The sequence below is a fragment of the Borostomias antarcticus genome, assembly GCF_949987555.1.
Source record: "Borostomias antarcticus genome assembly, chromosome: 1".
Taxonomy (NCBI): domain Eukaryota; kingdom Metazoa; phylum Chordata; class Actinopteri; order Stomiiformes; family Stomiidae; genus Borostomias; species Borostomias antarcticus.
In genome coordinates, this window is record NC_140234.1 from 42,081,088 (window position 1) to 42,104,469 (window position 23,382).

Genomic DNA, 23,382 nt, shown 5'->3' on the forward strand with positions numbered 1-23,382 from the left:
GGTGGCAATAATAATATAACATAATTTATCTTGTCAGCAACACACAGTAAGCACAATAGTAGGAATAATAACATATATTAACCAGGTTATCTGTTAGTAGCCTGCTATTATTTAGGCTCAATAATCTAACGTTAAGTTGTCATATCAGTGATCTCACTGGACAGAGGCTGGCTAGCCATATCAGAGCTAACAAGAGAACTAGCAGCTTAAGTAACCTAATGATGGTGACGGCGACGTTCCTCAATACCACGCGTGGGCAAGTAGCGACGTTAGCTACGTTCGCAATACCACGCGTGGGCAAGTAGCGACGTTAGCTACGTTTGCAATACCACGCGTGGGCAAGTAGCGACGTTCGTCAGGTTTGTCTTCTCAGTTAGCAAATCCACACGGGCCATAATTACGTGAGCTAACGTGAGCCACGCGAATGCCGCGACCAATGCACACATTGCTGACTTACTTAAGGCCGCCGCCGTCGCTAGGACAAAACGTCGTGAGTCACGTCAGTCCTCCTATCAAATACAATGGGAGTCGAATGGATTTCACTCACGTACGTGGCGTACGTTTGTCAGCTCCGTATGCAGCTCAGTTCGCTCCGTGCGGTAAGAAATGGCACATTTCACCCCCCATACACACGCACACACACTAACACACACGTACACACATGTACACACACACACGCACACACACTAACACACGTACACACATGTACACACACACACACACACAAACACACGCACACACACTAACACACACGTACACACATGTACACACACACACTAACACACGTACACACATATGGGGGGTGGAAAGTGCCACTTATTTGCTAACTGAGCAGACACACGTGACGAACGTCCCCACGTGACCACGTGTGCTATTCACTAACGTAGCTAACCCAGCAAACGCTCGTCAGGGCCGGGGGTACTTGAGCACGTGTGCTATTCGCATACGTAGCTAACGTCGCTACTTGAGCACGTGTGCTATTCGCATACGTAGCTAACGTCGCTACGTGAGCACTTGTGCTACAGTAGGACCCCACTCATCCGAACCCAACGGGACCGCAGGTCGTTTGTATCTCTGAAATGTCCGGATGACTGGAACATATGTTAAAATGCACCAAATTCAATAAGTGGTATACTTGTTTCATATAGACTCATAATAGACCAATAAATACCCTTAATTACTTGTGAAAATGCATCAAAATTGCAATCAAATAGCCAACGAAACTCATATAGGCCGGTAGCCTATAATAAAATAACCGAATTTCCACTTGAGTGCGTGCTTTGATCAAATACAGTACTTTATTCTCAAATGAGGCTTACGCTGTATCGATAGGCTACTGTATTCGCAGAACAACATGGTATAGCCTAAAACAACCCAACATTAGAACAATTAGAGCAAATGGTAATCAATAAATAAATAAATGAAATGACAGACAAGTTGTCGCGTCTTAGGCTATTGTAGCCTAAAAGAAAGTCTCTAAAACAACAGATGTAGACTAACGTGGCCTAGGCTGTAGACTATTATTTAACAAATACAGTAGGTCTAGTAGGCTAATCTACATGCTTACAACACGTCTGTGTTCCTGAAGTCCATTAACTGGGAACGAAAAATGACTCGATGCTCCTCTGCTTCAGGTTGCTGACGCGCTAGTTGTCAGCTTTCTGGCTACCAAGGAATGCAGCTCTCGCGCAGCAGACTCGTTTGCGTTTTGCGCTCGACATTAGAAGAAATGAAACGTGACAGTAGACTACAGCCTACAAGCAAAATGTAGGTCTACATACAGTTCTGTTTTTATTCACAGTAGGGTACAGTACTGTAATGAAAAGCCCACCAGTAACCAGATAGCTGGTGGGCTTTTCTACCGGTAGACCGGGAGGTTCGGATCTCTTATGTTCGGATGAGTGGGGTCCTACTGTATTCCCTAAAGTAGCTGAGTAAACACGTCGTCGCCGTCAGTTAACGTGGCTATCCCGACTTTACAAGTGAGACGGCGAGACCAGTAGTTCCTTTTTTGCTCGTTAATGCTTTGCATCCATGTAGGCTAACCTACATTTCTGTAGTTGCTGTTTAATGGTAGGCTACGTTCGTTTGTGGTCGGACGTGGCAAGTCGCAAGTGGCAAAATACCTCCCTCCGACCTGTGTGCATTCCAGCTATAGCGAATGATATGATGATGATATGATATGATATTGACATCAGCCGGCAACTGGGGGCTGAGAAACATATCCGAATTTGCGACGAGGAAGTGCGAGTTCAATTTGCCACCTCCCAGTTATAAACGAACGCACCATATACCCTGCACCTCCCAGTTATAGCCTAAACGAACGCACCATATACCCTGGCATAAGTGCGCTTTTTCATAACCATAGCAACCATTGCTTTATTGTACAAAGACTCAGTAAACTGTAAAAAGACAAGTTCAAGTTGGATTAGAGAGCTGTAGCTGATCGCGCCAAAAAGTATGTTTCCATACATAGCCTACCCATTCAGACCAGAGATTGAATCTTAAATGGTGGTGGTGTAGCCTACTTCATTGTAGGAATAATAAGTATGGCTACAACTACACACAGGCCACAAAATACAATAACAAAATACAGACAACAGCGGCCACTAATGATTTTCTTTTCATTTTGGTAGGCTATCAGGGCTTTTTCCAGGACTGTCAAATACGCCTATAGACAAAGGCTATCCGATTAATAAATGCACGGCACTAAACTTCTGGTAGGCTATATACAGTATGTATAACGTGTTAGGCCTAGCCTAAGCTTACTTTAGTGCACAGAAAACATTGCCTTTGCCCTTTAGGTCCCTTTATATCTGTAGCCTAATTGTTATTGTTGTTGTTATTATTTTACTATGTCGAATGATTTGCCTGTTTGTGTGCTGCGCCGCACCATTGCATTCCTGCACCATCATTTATTTAATGTATTTCGTTACATAAAAACGAATAATATAGGCCACAACTAGGCTACACACATAGGATATAGATAAAATGTAGTGTAAAACGAAATAATAATAAAAACAGCAGGTTATGACATAAGAGGCTGACAGAAAGCCTACTGGGCTATCAGGATCAAAAAACATTTATTTTGCCAAGGAGCCTACTTCACAATATACTACGAATTTTCTTTCGGCCCATGGTGCATAACACAGATGGAGAGATATTAGACAGGATTCAGGGACAATGTAAATAAATATAACACCAGTGAGTTAGCTACTACCACAGCACTTGGCGTGGCTGGAGAACATAAGCTAAGCCAAATGACGGTGGCAATAATAATATAACATAATTTATCTTGTCAGCAACACACAGTAAGCACAATAGTAGGAATAATAACATATATTAACCAGGTTATCTGTTAGTAGCCTGCTATTATTTAGGCTCAATAATCTAACGTTAAGTTGTCATATCACTGATCTCACTGGACGGAGGCTGGCTAGCCATATCAGAGCTAACAAGACAACTAGCAGCTTAAGTAACCTGATGGTGAAGGCGACGTTCCTCAATACCACTCGTGGTCAAGTAGCGACGTCAGCTACGTTCGCAATACCACTCGTGGTCAAGTAGCGACGTCAGCTACGTTCGCAATACCACTCGTGGTCAAGTAGCGACGTTCGTCAGGTTTGTCTTCTCAGTTAGCAAATCCACACGGGCCATAATTACGGGAGCTAACGAGAGCCACGCGAATGCCGCGACCCATGCACACATTGCTGACTTACTTCAGGCCGCCGCCGTCGCTAGGACAAAATGTCGTGAGTCACGTCAGTCCTCCTATCAAATACAATGGGAGTCGAATGGATTTCACTCACGTACGTGCGTACGTTTGTCAGCTCCGTATGCAGCTCAGTTCGCTCCGTGCGGTAAGAAATGGCACATTTCACCCCCCATACACACACACACTAACACACGTACACACATGTACACACACACACACGTACACACATATACACACACACACACTAACACACGTACACATACTAACACATGCACACCCACTAACACACGTACACACACCTACACACATGTACACACACACACTCACACATATACACATACACACACAAACATGCACGCATGCATAAACACACACACACACACGCACACACACGCACACACACATTCACACACACACACACACACACACTCTCACACTCACACACACACCGTATCCACACTGCGCACGGTGTGTGTGCTTGCTGCAGACATCCCGAGGGTACAGTTCCACGACCTCCTGCCCCGCGTCTCGTCTGCCTCCCTATCTCCAGGATCTCCAGGATGGAGAGGGTTGAGGTCCAGGATGGAGAGGGTTGAGGGGGCGCTGGTCCAGGATGGAGAGGGTTGAGGGGGCGCTGGTCCAGGATGGAGAGGGTTGAGGGGGCGCTGGTCCAGGATGGAGAGGGTTGAGAGGGAGCTGGTCCAGGATGGAGAGGGTTGAGGGGGCGCTGGTCCAGGATGGAGAGGGTTGAGAGGGAGCTGGTCCAGGATGGAGAGGGTTGAGGGGGCGCTGGTCCAGGATGGAGAGGGTTGAGAGGGAGCTGGTCCAGGATGGAGAGGGTTGAGGGTGGAGCTGGTCCAGGCTGGAGAGGGTTGAGAGGGAGCTGGTCCAGGATGGAGAGGGTTGAGGGTGGAGCTGGTCCAGGATGGAGAGGGTTGAGGGGGAGCTGGACCAGGATGGAGAGGGTTGAGGGTGGAGCTGGTCCAGGATGGAGAGGGTTGAGGGGGAGCTGGTCCAGGATGGAGAGGGTTGAGGGGGCCGCTGGTCCTCTGGCCACGTCCAGGCGTCTGCGGAGGCCTGCTGGTCACGTCTCTCCGCCACCCTGCTCTGGGTCTCACCTCCACGCTGGGCCTTTGGGTCTCATCTCCACGCTGGGCTTCAAGGTCTCACCTCCACGCTGGGCCTCTGGGTCTCACCTCCACGCTGGGCCTCTGGGTCTCACCTCCACGCTGGGCCTCTGGGTCTCACCTCCACGTTGGGCCTCTGGGTCTCAGAGCAGCTCAGTCCATCTGGCTCCGCTCAATCAACCCCCCCTTAAAAGAGCTTTTCACAGTTTCAGGTTTTAATTGTCATGCCAATCTTTCGGCCACACGGCCTTCATCAGGGGCAGCCCAAACTGACATGTGACCCTCATCAGGAGCAGCCCAAACTGACATGTGACCTTCATCAGGGGCAGCCCAAACTGACATGTGACCTAAGCGTGCAGAAACGTTTCTTTCTTAAATATTGCTGTTTGTCTTTCGAGCCCCTGAGCTTCCTGTGGCCGTGAGTGCGGCGATACGAGCAAAAAGAAGGGCTTAGAAGAAGGGCTGCCAGGATCTTAGCGTCTGGTTGGTTGTTGGTGCGCATGCTGTGGTCTGGTTGGTTGTTGGTGCACATGCTGTGGCGTGGTTTGGTTTTCTTTAGTGTTTTATAGACTGCTGCGTTACTGTGTGTAATCCTATGGAAGGAGGGATTATAGTTCTGTAAAGAAGAAATTAAAAAGAGCGTGTTCCCAACAAAGTGTGAGTTTGATGTTCGGGGCGCCTACAGTATGTTATTATGTCGAACCACGGACATGTGTTAAAGCAAATTGTTTAGTGCACCATGTAAACACAGCAGTGTGAGCTTGCACGGTTCACATCCTGGCATTTTTACAGACGCTCTTTAGGAGGCCCCTGTGCTGTCGTCTCACTGTGTAGCCTCACTGGACAAGCTTGAACATGTGCATTGAAAGATGTATGTATGCCTGAAGTGAAATTCAGTGGACATTGACATGTTTTTGCTGCTCCTAGCTGTTTCTTCTCTCTCTCTCTCTCTCTCTCTCTCTCTCTCTCTCTCTCTCTCTCTCTCTCTCTCTCTCTCTATCTAGTCTTGCATAACCAGACCTACCTCCTCCACACTTCTACATAGCCAGACCTACCTCCACACTTCTACATAGCCAGAACTATCTCAACACTTCTACATAATCAGAACTATCTCCATACTTCTAAATAACCAGACCTACCTCCACACTTCTACATAGCCAGACCTATCTCCACACTCCTACATAACCAGACCTACCTCCACACTTCTACATAGCCAGACCTACCTCCACACTTCTACATAACCAGAACTATCTCCACAGTTCATTTACGCTGTGCCAGCGTTGGGAAAGGTCTGGCTGGACTCATTACCACTCGGAGATACTTGAACACAATTCTGTATTTCTTTAAACCAATCAGTTTTGGGCGGAGTGGTTGCTAGGTTGTTGTTGTTTCGCGTAGTCTGAATTGAATCTGATTGGGCCAGGAAAATCTTCCGTCCCCACTGATTGGGCAGTAATAAACAAATGACATGGCTTATCCCCAAAACCTACATCTGTTGAGTCAGACTGCGCTCTCTCTCTCTTTCTCTCTCCCTCTGTCCTCTCTCTCCCTCTCTCTATCCCTCCCCCCCCCTCCTCTCTCTCTCTCTCTCTCTCTCCCTCCCTCCCAGCAGGGGAGAAGTGGTACAAGCGGCACCTGACGTACCGGATGTTGAACTGGCCTCGCCACCTGTCGCCGGGGCCCGTTGGGCTGGCGGTGCGCGCTGCCTTCCAGTTGTGGAGCAACGTGTCGGGCCTTGTCTTCCAGGAGGTCCCTGAGGGCCCCACGGACATCCGCCTGGCCTTCTACGAGGGAGAGCACAACGACGGGGCCAACAATGCCTTCGACGGCCCTGGTCAGGACCCAGTACCAGCACATTACGCATCTCCAGTACTCCATATCTGTCTCTACTACTCCCTATCTGTCTCTACTACTCCATATCTGTCTCTACTAGTCCATATCTCTATCTCTACTAGTCCATATCTGTCTCTACTACTCCATATCTGTTTCCACTAGTCCATATCTCTCTCTCTACTAGTCCATATCTGTCTCTACTAGTCCATATCTGTCTCTCTACTACTCTATATCTGGCTCTACTACTCCATATTTGTCTCTCTACTACTCCATATCTGGCTCTACTACTCCATATCTGGCTCTACTACTCAATATCTGTCTCTACATGGAATGTGGCCATCTTTTGTACCGCAGTACGCAGTAACGCAGTAACGCAGTAACGCAGTAACTAAACACAAATATACCGCAGGCTTTGAAGTGAAAATGAAATCCTGACAAAACTGAACAGTGTCCATACAGCATGACGGCTCACCAGTTCTCTCTCTCTCTCTCTCTCTCTCCTGTCTCTCTCTCTCTCTCTCTCTCCTGTCTCTCTCTCTCTCTCTGACCTCCCGCCGGCCTGCAGGGGGCGCTCTAGCCCACGCCTTCTTCCCCTGCCGCGGGGAGGCCCACTTCGACATGGCCGAGAGGTGGACCCTGGACGGTCACAAGGGCCACAACCTGTTCATGGTGCTGGCCCACGAGATCGGCCACACCCTGGGGCTGGAGCACTCCCCGGTGCGCCACGCCCTCATGTCTCCGTACTACCGGCGGCTGGGCCGGGCGCTGCTCCCCAGCTGGGACGACGTGGCGGCCGTGCAGCTGCTCTACGGTGAGTCCCCGGGGATCAAATCAAAACAAATTTTATTTGTACAGCGCATTTCATACACAGAGGCAACACAATGCACTTTACAGAGAGCAATGGGGAGGGGGGCATAGGTCCCAGCCCTACATATTCCAGAGGGAAGAAAAAAACTGGAAGCTCCTGGAAAATGTTTGTCTATTGGCTAAGAACATATACAGAGCAGTAAACATGGGCTAAATACTTCATAAGAGATACATGATTAAAAGGAGATTAATGTATATAAATAGTTACACAGATGTTGCCTACATGGTGATGAATCTACCACAGACAGCCTGAGGGGCTGATCACACCCAGACGCATTGATAGAGACGCCGCTTCAAAACCATCTTCAGCAAAGCAGCTTGGGCAGAACAGCCTGGTGCGTCTGTGGTCTGTGTGAGCTGGAGTAGCCAGCCTAGAGCACGGCTGTGAAACTGACCACATATTGGAAATCTACATGGTTACTTTCTTGCCTAAAAACATAATAAAGTGAAATACTTTGTATGTTGTGTTACGACGACTTTGTTGTGGCATACTCAAACTGTACTACTGTACTCTGAACCCGTTTTAGTAAAAAAAACAAAAAAACATGCCCAGTTTAAATCGTAAACCGTCCCATTCCTATTTAATATTAAATAAAAAAGAATGGTAGAAGAGGTGGAACACACCATGTCTTGACTTTGCTCGACATAAAAACATGGTGATGATTTGGCCGTCGAATCTCAAGTTGTTTGAGCGTGAAATCATTGTCCACCATATTAAGTTAAAAAAAAAAAAAACAGTTTTTTTTGTGTGCGAATGTTATCTTGAGAGGAACAGGCTTCACTCCATTCCTCCTCCTCTACTGGTTAGAGAGAGGGGGGCCAGGGTGGAGCCTGGGGGGCTGTAGGGTGGAGCCTGGGGGGCTGTAGGGTGGAGCCTGAGAGGCTGCAGGGTGGAGCCTGGGGGGCTGTAGGGTGGAGCCTGAGAGGCTGTAGGGTGGAGCCTGAGAGGCTGCAGGGTGGAGCCTGGGGGGCTGTAGGGTGGAGCCTGGGGGGCTGTAGGGTGGCGCCTGAGAGGCTGTAGGGTGGAGCCTGGGGGCCTGTATCTGCAGGGTGGAGCCTGAGAGGCTGTAGGGTGGAGCCTGAGAGGCTGTAGGGTGGAGCCTGAGAGGCTGTAGGGTGGAGCCTGAGAGGCTGTAGGGTCTTTATAAGGTAAAACATGGAGTAATACTGTCTTTGTAAGGTAAAACATGGAGTAATACTGTCTTTATTAGGTAAAACATGGAGTAATACTGTCTTTATAAGGTAACACATGGGGTAATACTGTCTTTATAAGGTAACACATGGAGTAATACTGTCTTTATAAGGTAACACATGGAGTAATACTGTCTTTATAAGGTAACACATGGAGTTATACTGTCTTTATAAGGTAACACATGGAGTAATACTGTCTTTATAAGATAACACATGGAGTAGTACTTTCTTGATAAGGTAAACATGGAGTAATACTGTCTTTATAAGGTAACACATTGAGTAATACTGTCTTTATAAGGGAACACATTGAGTAATACTGTCTTTATAAGGGAACACATTGAGTAATACTGTCTTTATAAGGGAACACATGGAGTAATGCTGTCTTTATGAGATAAAGGGGAACACCGCTGTCATAGCAAGATCACACCCTGCGCTTCCTGCCTTGAAAATGCATGTTTATCATAGTTTTTAGCAGAGGCCCATAGACCTCCATTATAAAGGGGGTGCGCGCACAGAGGAAAAAGGAGCTAGCTTACTACTGCACGGATCGGTTAAATGTTGGTGTGTACCGATCGGTTTCATTGAGGACAAAGCGACATTTGAGCTAAACTACTTTAACACATGGAGTAATACTGTCTTTATAACGTAAAACATGGAGTAATACTGTCTTTATAACGTAAAACATGGAGTAATACTCTGAGCTGCTGTTCCTCCCGGGGAAGGGCTTCCCGCACCAGGACCTGGCCATCACCATTGACCAGTGGTGACACTGACCCGGACTGCAAGGAATCTGGGTGTGACCCTGGATGACCAACTGTCATTCTCCGCACAAATCACATCCTTCACATGCTCCTGCCGATTCCTGCTCTACAACATCAGGAGGATTCACCCTTTCCTCACTGACGAAACGGCACAGGTGCTCATCCAGGCCCTGGTCATCTCCCGCCTGGACTACTGCAACTCCCTCCTTGCTGGGGCCCTGGCATGAGCCATTAAACCCCTGGAACTTGTTCGGAAAACCGCCGCTCGCCTGGTGTTCAACCACCCCAAGTTCTCCCACACAACTTCCTTTCTCCGTTCCCTACACTGTCTCCCTGTAGCGGCTCGCATCCAGTTGAAAACTCTGGCACTAGGCTACAGGGAAATTAAAGGAATAGCCCCCTCCTATCTCCAGGCCATGGTCATAACCTATACACCCTCCTGATCGCTACGCTCTGCTACCTCGGGTTGCACCTTCACTCCGAGGCCCCTGCGGTCGATCGACACGGTCACGGCTCTTCTCTGTCCTGGCCCCGCAGTGGTGGAACGAACTGCCCGCTGACATCAGGACAGCAGAGTCGCTGCCCATCTTTCGTTGCAGGCTCAAAACTCACCTCTTCAAGAAGTACAACTAACATCCTCCCTCTTAAGCACCTATTGTATTTTAGATTGCTATTCTTGCACTTTGCCTTCAGCACTAGATTATGCTCTTAGTCACTTATTTTAGAAAAGAGATGCACTTGTCAGTTCTGGCTAGTAGTATTACATTGGCTTTTCCTACGTTAAATGCAATTATTGTAAGTTGCTTTGGATAAAAGTGTCAGCTAAATGACTAATGTAATGTAATGAGTAATACTGTCTTAAGGTTACACGTGGAGTAGAGGAAGAGTCCAAGGAAGAGAGGAGGATCTCAGCTTCACTATAACACCTAGCAGGTTGAGAAGGTATCCTGCTGTAGTCCTAACAGACCTGGACTACGCCGACGACATCAGCTTGATATCTAACCACGTGAGGAAAGCACAAGAGCTCCTGACCAGAGGGGAAAAATAAAGTGCCAAGGTGGGTCTTGGACAGAACGCCAAGAAAACTGAGGTCATCACCTATAACACCCTGGAACATCTGCCCCTAGTGACAGCTGAAGGTACTGCTCTGAAGGAGGTTGAGGACCTCAAATACCCAGGCTCTTGGGTCAACTCAACAGAACAGGACCTCAAAGTGAGGAAGGCGCTCACGTGGAGAGCTGTAAACGGCATGAGAAACGTGTGGAAATCCAAACTCCCCTGTGAAACTAAGCTCCACTTCTTCGACGCCACTGTGGAGACCGTTCTCCTGTATGGCTGTGAGTGCTGGACCCTGAGCCACTCCCTGCAGAGGTCGCTGGGCGGATGCTACACCAGAATGCTACATGCAGCACTGGACATAAGTCATAACGCGCATGTCAGTATTGAAGATCTGTACGGAGAGAGGCCACGGGTGAGTGGGAAGAGAGCAGCAAGGAAAAAGAGGCTGGCTGGGCACTGCTATAGACACCGTGAGCTTCTGGTCAGCAAGCTGGTGTTATGGTAGCCATCTCCATGGCACGGACACAAGTCGCAAGGAAGTCCTATTAAAACATTATTGGATATAATCAAGATGGACCACCGATGAGATTGCCAGGTGTATGGTGGACTGGGATAATAGGAGACAAAGATGGGAGGCCTGTCTGTGGATGACCTAATGATGAGTAACACTGTCTTTATGAGGTAAAACATGGAGTAATACTGTCTTTATAAGGTAATACATGGGAGTAATACTGTCGTCATAAGGTAAACATGAAGTAATACTGTCTTTATAAGGTAACACATGGAGTAATACTGTCTTTATAAGGTAACACATGGAGTAATATGTCTTTATAAGGTAGACATGAAGTAATACTGTCTTTGTAAGGTAACACATGGAGTAATACTGTCTTTATAATATAAAGACAGTATTACTCCATGTTTTTTATTATAAAGACAGTATTACTCCATGTTTTTAAGGTAAACATGGAGTAATACTGTCTTTATAATAAAAAACATGGAATAATACTGTCTTTATAAGGTAAAACATGGAGTATATAATGCTGGTGGTTTTCCTCTCCCTCCTGGCACGTGGAAGGCAGGTTTCCACATGCTGTGTAGCGAGGTGTCTCTCTACATTAATCCTCCTCAGGCGTTTATGCAGGAATGTCTGTGTGGCGATGGAACAGTCCTACCTGGATTCCTCTTGGAACGTGGAATCCAACTAAATTGAATCTTGTAGCTGTACCAAGTCCCAGATGTTTTCTGAACTCTAAAGGAGTACTGCTCCCCATGTGGATGACTGTGGCATTACGACTCCCTGTTTACAGTGGTGCGTTCTGTACACTCTGCGTGTGAAAGAGAAAGTCATGTGTGAGTAAGAGTACAGAGCGAACATCAATAGATCTGACCTGGGCTCTAGAACACCACTAGATCTGACCTGGTCTCTAGAACACCACTAGATCTGACCTGGGCTCTAGAACACCACTAGATCTGACCTGGTCTCTAGAACACCACTAGATCTGACCTGGTCTCTAGAACATCAATAGATCTGACCTGGTCTCTAGAACACCACTAGATCTGACCTGGTCTCTAGAACACCACTAGATCTGACCTGGTCTCTATAACACTAGATCTGACCTGGTCTCTAGAAAACTAGATCTGACCTGGTCTCTAGAACATCATTAGATCTGACCTGGTCTCTAGAACACCACTAGATCTGACCTGGTCTCTAGAAGCACTAGATCTGACCTGGTCTCTAGAACATCACTAGATCTGACCTGGTCTCTAGAACACCACTAGAACTGACCTGGTCTCTAGAACACCACTAGAACTGACCTGGTCTCTAGAACACCACTAGATCTGACCTGGTCTCTAGAACACCACTAGAACTGACCTGGTCTCTAGAACACCACTAGAACTGACCTGGTCTCTAGAACACCACTAGATCTGACCTGGTCTATAGAAGCATTAGAACTGACCTGGTCTATAGAACACTAGATCTGACCTGGTCTCTAGAACACCACTAGATCTGACCTTGTCTCTAGAACACTAGATCTGACCTGGTCTCTAGAACACTACTAGATCTGACCTGGTCTCTAGAAGCATTAGAACTGACCTGGTCTATAGAACACTAGATCCGACCTGGTCTCTAGAACACTAGATCTGACCTGGTCTCTAGAACACCACTAGATCTGACCTGGTCTCTAGAACACCACTATATCTGACCTGGTCTCTAGAACACTAGATCTGACCTGGTCTCTAGAACATCAATAGATCTGACCTGGTCTCTAGAACACCACTAGATCTGACCTGGTCTCTAGAACACTAGATCTGACCTGGTCTCTAGAACACCACTAGATCTGACCTGGTCTCTAGAACACCACTAGATCTGACCTGGTCTCTAGAACACTAGATCTGACCTGGTCTCTAGAACATCAATAGATCTGACCTGGTCTCTAGAACACCACTAGATCTGACCTGGTCTCTAGAACACCACTAGATCTGACCTGGTCTCTAGAACACTAGATCTGACCTGGTCTCTAGAACACCTCTAGATCTGATCTGGTCTCTAGAACACCACTAGATCTGACCTGGTCTCTAGAACACCACTAGATCTGACCTGGTCTCTAGAACACCACTAGATCTGACCTGGTCTCTAGAACATCAATAGATCTGACCTGGTCTCTAGAACACCACTAGATCTGACCTGGTTTCTAGAACACTAGATCTGACCTGGTCTCTGGAACACCACTAGATCTGACCTGGTCTCTAGAACACCACTAGATCTGACCTGGTCTCTATAACACTAGATCTGACCTGGTCTCTAGAAAACTAGATCTGACCTGGTCTCTAGAACATCATTAGGTCTGACCTGGTCTCTAGAACACCACTAGATCTGACCTGGTCTCTAGAACACCACTAGATCTGACCTGGTCTCTAGAAGCACTAGATCTGACCTGGTCTCTAGAACATCACTAGATCTGACCTGGTCTCTAGAACACCACTAGAACTGACCTGGTCTCTAGAACACCACTAGAACTGACCTGGTCTCTAGAACACCACTAGATCTGACCTGGTCTCTAGAACACCACTAGATCTGACCTGGTCTCTAGAACACCACTAGATCTGACCTGGTCTCTAGAACACCACTAGATCTGACCTGGTCTCTAGAACACTAGATCTGACCTGGTCTCTAGAACACTAGATCTGACCTGGTCTCTAGAACATCACTAGATCTGACCTGGTCTCTAGAACACCACTAGAACTGACCTGGTCTCTAGAACACCACTAGAACTGACCTGGTCTCTAGAACACCACTAGATCTGACCTGGTCTCTAGAAGCACTAGATCTGACCTGGTCTCTAGAACATCACTAGATCTGACCTGGTCTCTAGAACACCACTAGATCTGACCTGGTCTCTAGAACACCACTAGAACTGACCTGGTCTCTAGAACACCACTAGATCTGACCTGGTCTCTAGAACACCACTAGAACTGACCTGGTCTCTAGAACACCACTAGAACTGACCTGGTCTCTAGAACACCACTAGATCTGACCTGGTCTATAGAAGCATTAGAACTGACCTGGTCTATAGAACACTAGATCTGACCTGGTCTCTAGAACACCACTAGATCTGACCTTGTCTCTAGAACACTAGATCTGACCTGGTCTCTAGAACACTACTAGATCTGACCTGGTCTCTAGAAGCATTAGAACTGACCTGGTCTATAGAACACTAGATCCGACCTGGTCTCTAGAACACTAGATCTGACCTGGTCTCTAGAACACCACTAGATCTGACCTGGTCTCTAGAACACCACTATATCTGACCTGGTCTCTAGAACACTAGATCTGACCTGGTCTCTAGAACATCAATAGATCTGACCTGGTCTCTAGAACACCACTAGATCTGACCTGGTCTCTAGAACACTAGATCTGACCTGGTCTCTAGAACACCACTAGATCTGACCTGGTCTCTAGAACACCACTAGATCTGACCTGGTCTCTAGAACACTAGATCTGACCTGGTCTCTAGAACATCAATAGATCTGACCTGGTCTCTAGAACACCACTAGATCTGACCTGGTCTCTAGAACACCACTAGATCTGACCTGGTCTCTAGAACACTAGATCTGACCTGGTCTCTAGAACACCTCTAGATCTGATCTGGTCTCTAGAACACCACTAGATCTGACCTGGTCTCTAGAACACCACTAGATCTGACCTGGTCTCTAGAACACCACTAGATCTGACCTGGTCTCTAGAACATCAATAGATCTGACCTGGTCTCTAGAACACCACTAGATCTGACCTGGTTTCTAGAACACTAGATCTGACCTGGTCTCTGGAACACCACTAGATCTGACCTGGTCTCTAGAACACCACTAGATCTGACCTGGTCTCTATAACACTAGATCTGACCTGGTCTCTAGAAAACTAGATCTGACCTGGTCTCTAGAACATCATTAGGTCTGACCTGGTCTCTAGAACACCACTAGATCTGACCTGGTCTCTAGAACACCACTAGATCTGACCTGGTCTCTAGAAGCACTAGATCTGACCTGGTCTCTAGAACATCACTAGATCTGACCTGGTCTCTAGAACACCACTAGAACTGACCTGGTCTCTAGAACACCACTAGAACTGACCTGGTCTCTAGAACACCACTAGATCTGACCTGGTCTCTAGAACACCACTAGATCTGACCTGGTCTCTAGAACACCACTAGATCTGACCTGGTCTCTAGAACACCACTAGATCTGACCTGGTCTCTAGAACACTAGATCTGACCTGGTCTCTAGAACACTAGATCTGACCTGGTCTCTAGAACATCACTAGATCTGACCTGGTCTCTAGAACACCACTAGAACTGACCTGGTCTCTAGAACACCACTAGAACTGACCTGGTCTCTAGAACACCACTAGATCTGACCTGGTCTCTAGAAGCACTAGATCTGACCTGGTCTCTAGAACATCACTAGATCTGACCTGGTCTCTAGAACACCACTAGAACTGACCTGGTCTCTAGAACACCACTAGATCTGACCTGGTCTCTAGAACACCACTAGATCTGACCTGGTCTCTAGAACACCACTAGATCTGACCTGGTCTCTAGAACACCACTAGATCTGACCTGGTCTCTAGAACACTAGATCTGACCTGGTCTCTAGAATACTACTAGATCTGACCTGGTCTCTAGAACACTAGATCTGACCTGGTCTCTAGAACATCAATAGATCTGACCTGGTCTCTAGAACACCACTAGATCTGACCTGGTCTCTAGAACACTAGATCTGACCTGGTCTCTAGAACACCACTAGATCTGACCTGATCTCTAGAACACCACTAGATCTGACCTGGTCTCTAGAACACTAGATCTGACCTGGTCTCTAGAACATCAATAGATCTGACCTGGTCTCTAGAACACCACCAGATCTGACCTGGTCTCTAGAACACCACTATATCTGACCTGGTCTCTAGAACACTAGATCTGACCTGGTATCTAGAACACCACTAGATCTGATCTGGTCTCTAGAACACCACTAGATCTGACCTGGTCTCTAGAACACCACTAGATCTGACCTGGTCTCTAGAACACTAGATCTGACCTGGTCTCTAGAACATCAATAGATCTGACCTGGTCTCTAGAACACCACTAGATCTGACCTGGTCTCTAGAACACTAGATCTGACCTGGTCTCTAGAACACCACTAGATCTGACCTGGTCTCTAGAACACCACTAGATCTGACCTGGTCTCTATAACACTAGATCTGACCTGGTCTCTAGAAAACTAGATCTGACCTGGTCTCTAGAACATCATTAGGTCTGACCTGGTCTCTAGAACACCACTAGATCTGACCTGGTCTCTAGAACACCACTAGATCTGACCTGGTCTCTAGAAGCACTAGATCTGACCTGGTCTCTAGAACACCACTAGAACTGACCTGGTCTCTAGAACACCACTAGATCTGACCTGGTCTCTAGAACACCACTAGATCTGACCTGGTCTCTAGAACACCACTAGATCTGACCTGGTCTCTAGAACATCAATAGATCTGACCTGGTCTCTAGAACACCACTAGATCTGACCTGGTCTCTAGAACACTAGATCTGACCTGGTCTCTAGAACACCACTAGATCTGACCTGGTCTCTAGAACACCACTAGATCTGACCTGGTCTCTATAACACTAGATCTGACCTGGTCTCTAGAACACTAGATCTGACCTGGTCTCTAGAACACCACTAGATCTGACCTGGTCTCTAGAACACTAGATCTGACCTGGTCTCTAGAACACCACTAGATCTGACCTGGTCTCTAGAACACTAGATCTGACCTGGTCTCTAGAACACTACTAGATCTGACCTGGTCTCTAGAAGCACTAGATCTGACCTGGTCTCTAGAACATCACTAGATCTGACCTGGTCTCTAGAACACCACTAGAACTGACCTGGTCTCTAGAACACCACTAGATCTGACCTGGTCTCTAGAACATCACTAGATCTGACCTGGTCTCTAGAACACCACTAGATCTGACCTGGTCTCTAGAACACCACTAGATCTGACCTGGTCTCTAGAAGCACTAGATCTGACCTGGTCTCTAGAACATCACTAGATCTGACCTGGTCTCTAGAACACCACTAGAACTGACCTGGTCTCTAGAACACCACTAGAACTGACCTGGTCTCTAGAACACCACTAGATCTGACCTGGTCTCTAGAACACCACTAGATCTGACCTGGTCTCTAGAACACCACTAGATCTGACCTGGTCTCTAGAACACCACTAGATCTGACCTGGTCTCTAGAACACTAGATCTGACCTGGTCTCTAGAACACTAGATCTGACCTGGTCTCTAGAACATCACTAGATCTGACCTGGTCTCTAGAACACCACTAGAACTGACCTGGTCTCTAGAACACCACTAGAACTGACCTGGTCTCTAGAACACCACTAGATCTGACCTGGTCTCTAGAAGCACTAGATCTGACCTGGTCTCTAGAACATCACTAGATCTGACCTGGTCTCTAGAACACCACTAGATCTGACCTGGTCTCTAGAACACCACTAGAACTGACCTGGTCTCTAGAACACCACTAGATCTGACCTGGTCTCTAGAACACCACTAGAACTGACCTGGTCTCTAGAACACCACTAGAACTGACCTGGTCTCTAGAACACCACTAGATCTGACCTGGTCTATAGAAGCATTAGAACTGACCTGGTCTATAGAACACTAGATCTGACCTGGTCTCTAGAACACCACTAGATCTGACCTTGTCTCTAGAACACTAGATCTGACCTGGTCTCTAGAACACTACTAGATCTGACCTGGTCTCTAGAAGCATTAGAACTGACCTGGTCTATAGAACACTAGATCCGACCTGGTCTCTAGAACACTAGATCTGACCTGGTCTCTAGAACACCACTAGATCTGACCTGGTCTCTAGAACACCACTATATCTGACCTGGTCTCTAGAACACTAGATCTGACCTGGTCTCTAGAACATCAATAGATCTGACCTGGTCTCTAGAACACCACTAGATCTGACCTGGTCTCTAGAACACTAGATCTGACCTGGTCTCTAGAACACCACTAGATCTGACCTGGTCTCTAGAACACCACTAGATCTGACCTGGTCTCTAGAACACTAGATCTGACCTGGTCTCTAGAACATCAATAGATCTGACCTGGTCTCTAGAACACCACTAGATCTGACCTGGTCTCTAGAACACCACTAGATCTGACCTGGTCTCTAGAACACTAGATCTGACCTGGTCTCTAGAACACCTCTAGATCTGATCTGGTCTCTAGAACACCACTAGATCTGACCTGGTCTCTAGAACACCACTAGATCTGACCTGGTCTCTAGAACACCACTAGATCTGACCTGGTCTCTAGAACATCAATAGATCTGACCTGGTCTCTAGAACACCACTAGATCTGACCTGGTTTCTAGAACACTAGATCTGACCTGGTCTCTGGAACACCACTAGATCTGACCTGGTCTCTAGAACACCACTAGATCTGACCTGGTCTCTATAACACTAGATCTGACCTGGTCTCTAGAAAACTAGATCTGACCTGGTCTCTAGAACATCATTAGGTCTGACCTGGTCTCTAGAACACCACTAGATCTGACCTGGTCTCTAGAACACCACTAGATCTGACCTGGTCTCTAGAAGCACTAGATCTGACCTGGTCTCTAGAACATCACTAGATCTGACCTGGTCTCTAGAACACCACTAGAACTGACCTGGTCTCTAGAACACCACTAGAACTGACCTGGTCTCTAGAACACCACTAGATCTGACCTGGTCTCTAGAACACCACTAGATCTGACCTGGTCTCTAGAACACCACTAGATCTGACCTGGTCTCTAGAACACCACTAGATCTGACCTGGTCTCTAGAACACTAGATCTGACCTGGTCTCTAGAACACTAGATCTGACCTGGTCTCTAGAACATCACTAGATCTGACCTGGTCTCTAGAACACCACTAGAACTGACCTGGTCTCTAGAACACCACTAGAACTGACCTGGTCTCTAGAACACCACTAGATCTGACCTGGTCTCTAGAAGCACTAGATCTGACCTGGTCTCTAGAACATCACTAGATCTGACCTGGTCTCTAGAACACCACTAGAACTGACCTGGTCTCTAGAACACCACTAGATCTGACCTGGTCTCTAGAACACCACTAGATCTGACCTGGTCTCTAGAACACCACTAGATCTGACCTGGTCTCTAGAACACCACTAGATCTGACCTGGTCTCTAGAACACTAGATCTGACCTGGTCTCTAGAATACTACTAGATCTGACCTGGTCTCTAGAACACTAGATCTGACCTGGTCTCTAGAACATCAATAGATCTGACCTGGTCTCTAGAACACCACTAGATCTGACCTGGTCTCTAGAACACTAGATCTGACCTGGTCTCTAGAACACCACTAGATCTGACCTGATCTCTAGAACACCACTAGATCTGACCTGGTCTCTAGAACACTAGATCTGACCTGGTCTCTAGAACATCAATAGATCTGACCTGGTCTCTAGAACACCACCAGATCTGACCTGGTCTCTAGAACACCACTATATCTGACCTGGTCTCTAGAACACTAGATCTGACCTGGTATCTAGAACACCACTAGATCTGATCTGGTCTCTAGAACACCACTAGATCTGACCTGGTCTCTAGAACACCACTAGATCTGACCTGGTCTCTAGAACACTAGATCTGACCTGGTCTCTAGAACATCAATAGATCTGACCTGGTCTCTAGAACACCACTAGATCTGACCTGGTCTCTAGAACACTAGATCTGACCTGGTCTCTAGAACACCACTAGATCTGACCTGGTCTCTAGAACACCACTAGATCTGACCTGGTCTCTATAACACTAGATCTGACCTGGTCTCTAGAAAACTAGATCTGACCTGGTCTCTAGAACATCATTAGGTCTGACCTGGTCTCTAGAACACCACTAGATCTGACCTGGTCTCTAGAACACCACTAGATCTGACCTGGTCTCTAGAAGCACTAGATCTGACCTGGTCTCTAGAACACCACTAGAACTGACCTGGTCTCTAGAACACCACTAGATCTGACCTGGTCTCTAGAACACCACTAGATCTGACCTGGTCTCTAGAACACCACTAGATCTGACCTGGTCTCTAGAACATCAATAGATCTGACCTGGTCTCTAGAACACCACTAGATCTGACCTGGTCTCTAGAACACTAGATCTGACCTGGTCTCTAGAACACCACTAGATCTGACCTGGTCTCTAGAACACCACTAGATCTGACCTGGTCTCTATAACACTAGATCTGACCTGGTCTCTAGAACACTAGATCTGACCTGGTCTCTAGAACACCACTAGATCTGACCTGGTCTCTAGAACACTAGATCTGACCTGGTCTCTAGAACACCACTAGATCTGACCTGGTCTCTAGAACACTAGATCTGACCTGGTCTCTAGAACACTACTAGATCTGACCTGGTCTCTAGAAGCACTAGATCTGACCTGGTCTCTAGAACATCACTAGATCTGACCTGGTCTCTAGAACACCACTAGAACTGACCTGGTCTCTAGAACACCACTAGATCTGACCTGGTCTCTAGAACATCACTAGATCTGACCTGGTCTCTAGAACATCACTAGATCTGACCTGGTCTCTAGAACACCACTAGAACTGACCTGGTCTCTAGAACACCACTAGAACTGACCTGGTCTCTAGAACACCACTAGATCTGATCTGGTCTCTAGAACACTAGATCTGACCTGGTCTCTAGAACACCACTAGATCTGACCTGGTCTCTAGAACACCACTAGCACTGACCTGGTCTCTAGAACACCACTAGATCTGACCAATGACCACAGACAGTTCTCTCCCCAGGATGCAGTGTGTGGGAGCCTTATGACTGCTGTAATTCTTATACATACTTGTATTGTTTTATAGTCTTGATGTTATAGTTTTGATGTTGGATATTGGTTTTATTGAATATTCTTATCCAGTTATATGTTATGAACAGGGCTGCTGTGTGTGAAGTGAGGGGCCTGTGTTTGTGTATACATAGATAGCACAGCTTGCGGATGCTGATGTTATCCACTCCTAGACAAATATCTGCTCAGATATACTGTACTTCCCCCTATTCCCTGGCTTACTCTCAGTACTGTAGGGGTTTCTTGTCTGGCATCGAGCAAGTCAGCCATTTCTTTTTTAGGGCCACTTGAATGTTGACATCACTTCTGTACAGTAGGAGAAACGTCCCATTTGTCTTTGCACTCTGGAGGCTGATACCTACTTACTTACTTACTTATATAAGTAAGTAAGTAAGTAAGTAAGTAAATCAATCAATCAATAAAATAATCCCTGTGGAGGATATTGGGTGTTTCAGCAGTGGAAAAGTACAGCAGAATAAAGAATATACATAGAAAATATACATAATAGATTAAATTAAATTACAATAAATAAATATAGTATGCATTAAATATAGAATACATACATACATACATACATACATAGCCTACAGTCTGTATAATATGTATAATAGTACTCAAATATACATACATCCACAACACTCAGGAATACACAGGAACACTGAGGCACTGTAGGACAGTCTGATGGCTGCTGGCTCAAAGGACCGTCTGAACTGCTCCGTAGTGCACCTGGGTGGGATGAGCCTGTGGTTGAAGGTGCTCCCCATCTGCCACAGCTCGCCATAGAGGAGATGGGAGGGGTTGTCTAGGATAGACTTCAGTTTGTCCCTCATCCTCCTCTCCACCACAGTCTCCAGACTGTCCAGCTGTTGCCCCACAACAGAGCCAGCTTTCCTCACCAGCTTGGTTGTCTCCCATTGAGGAGACACTGTAGTTTATAACGATTTCCCTGATTCAAATTTAATCCAGTCAGCGGTGTGGGCCTTGCTGTGTGTGGTGATAGCTATTAATGCGTGCACTTTCCACATGGCACTACCTAGTGGCCGTAACAGTGATTACATGGGTGTGTATATTTACCTGCTAATGAGTGTCACCTGGGGATGCCTAGACTGCAACTTGAGATGTGAACCTCTGCCCAGTGTCACAATAAACTTAAAGTATTATACCAGAACCCAAGCTTCTTTGTTTCAAGAAAGAAACATTACATGGTAGCCTACCAGGAGTGGTCCGGGCGGAGGGAGCTTTTTTGCGTTTTTGCGCTGATGAAGGGGGTGAAGCCATCCGATGCAGTCAACTGGACTGGGAACGTTGACTACGAATGGAGGACATTCAAGCAGCGTTTCATGTTGTATATGCAAGCCCTCGGACTGGATGACAAGCCGGATGCCCGGAAGATTGCACTGCTTCTGACGATTGCTGGACCGCAAGCTGTGGAGGTATTCAACACGTTTGTTTTTGGTGGAGATGAGGACGCAGAAAAGTTTGATGACGTTGTGGGGAAGTTTGATGGACATTGTTCGCCAAAGAAGAATGAAACCTTTGAACGGTACGTGTTCCGTACGCGCACTCAGCAGCCGAGAGAAGGCGTGGATGTTTAGGCTATTTAACGGACTTGAAGCTTAAATCGAAGACCTGTAATTTCGGGGAACTTTGTGATTCGATGATCCGGGATCAGCTGGTGTACGGCGTCAATGACAAAAGAGTGAGGGAGCGGCTTCTTCGAGAGACTGAACTCACCTTGGCTGGGGCTGTGACCTGTGAGGATATGCCAAGCAAGCGAAGTGGCTCTTCAACACGCCAGAACATTTGGCGAAAAGTCAAGTAATGACAAGGACATTGCAGCCGTAGCCGCTGTGCCAACTAGCCGCCCCCAGAAACAGGTATCCACCTGGCGGGCTGGGCATAAGAAAGGTGCAGAGGCATATGAGTGCAAGAGATGTGGAACACGTCATGCAGCCAGACAATGTCCAGCCTACGGAAAGGTATGTCATAAGTGTAAGGGACAGAACCACTTCTTTAAACAATGTTTTGCAAAGGGGCAGAGAGAGCGCAGTGAGCGTGTACAGTAGACGAGACTGATTGCAGTGATCCGTGGTTTGTAGGCATGGTATTGCAGGGAGAGGATATTACTAATAAGTCTACAGGGACTGAGCAGTCTAGTGTGAATAGAGTGGAGCAGGACAAGTGGACAGTGCCATTACACATAAACGGAGCTGTCATTTCAGTTAAGCTGGACACGGGTGCCAAGGCTAACTTGATAAGTGAGCTAGATCTTAAGAGTATGAAGACAAAGCCACGCATACACTCCCACTCTATTCCACTAAGAGCCTACAATGGTCAGCGCATAGACACTAGCGGCACATGCAGACTCAAGGTTAGTGTCAAGGATAAAGAACATAGC

The 23,382-nt window shown here is 47.0% G+C and overlaps 1 protein-coding gene across 1 annotated transcript in view; it reads left to right on the forward strand.

The window, feature by feature from the left end:
- Nucleotides 1–23,382, forward strand: part of mmp28 (matrix metallopeptidase 28) — a gene marked incomplete at both ends in the record, with an annotated part of 37,666 nt that overhangs the window by 9,852 nt on the left and 4,432 nt on the right. Inside the window, 2 exons of the mRNA XM_084462042.1 lie at nucleotides 6,455–6,676; nucleotides 7,241–7,486. Of these exons, the coding sequence (XP_084318168.1) occupies nucleotides 6,455–6,676; nucleotides 7,241–7,486 (468 nt within the window). The remainder of the gene's footprint in view (nucleotides 1–6,454; nucleotides 6,677–7,240; nucleotides 7,487–23,382) is intronic.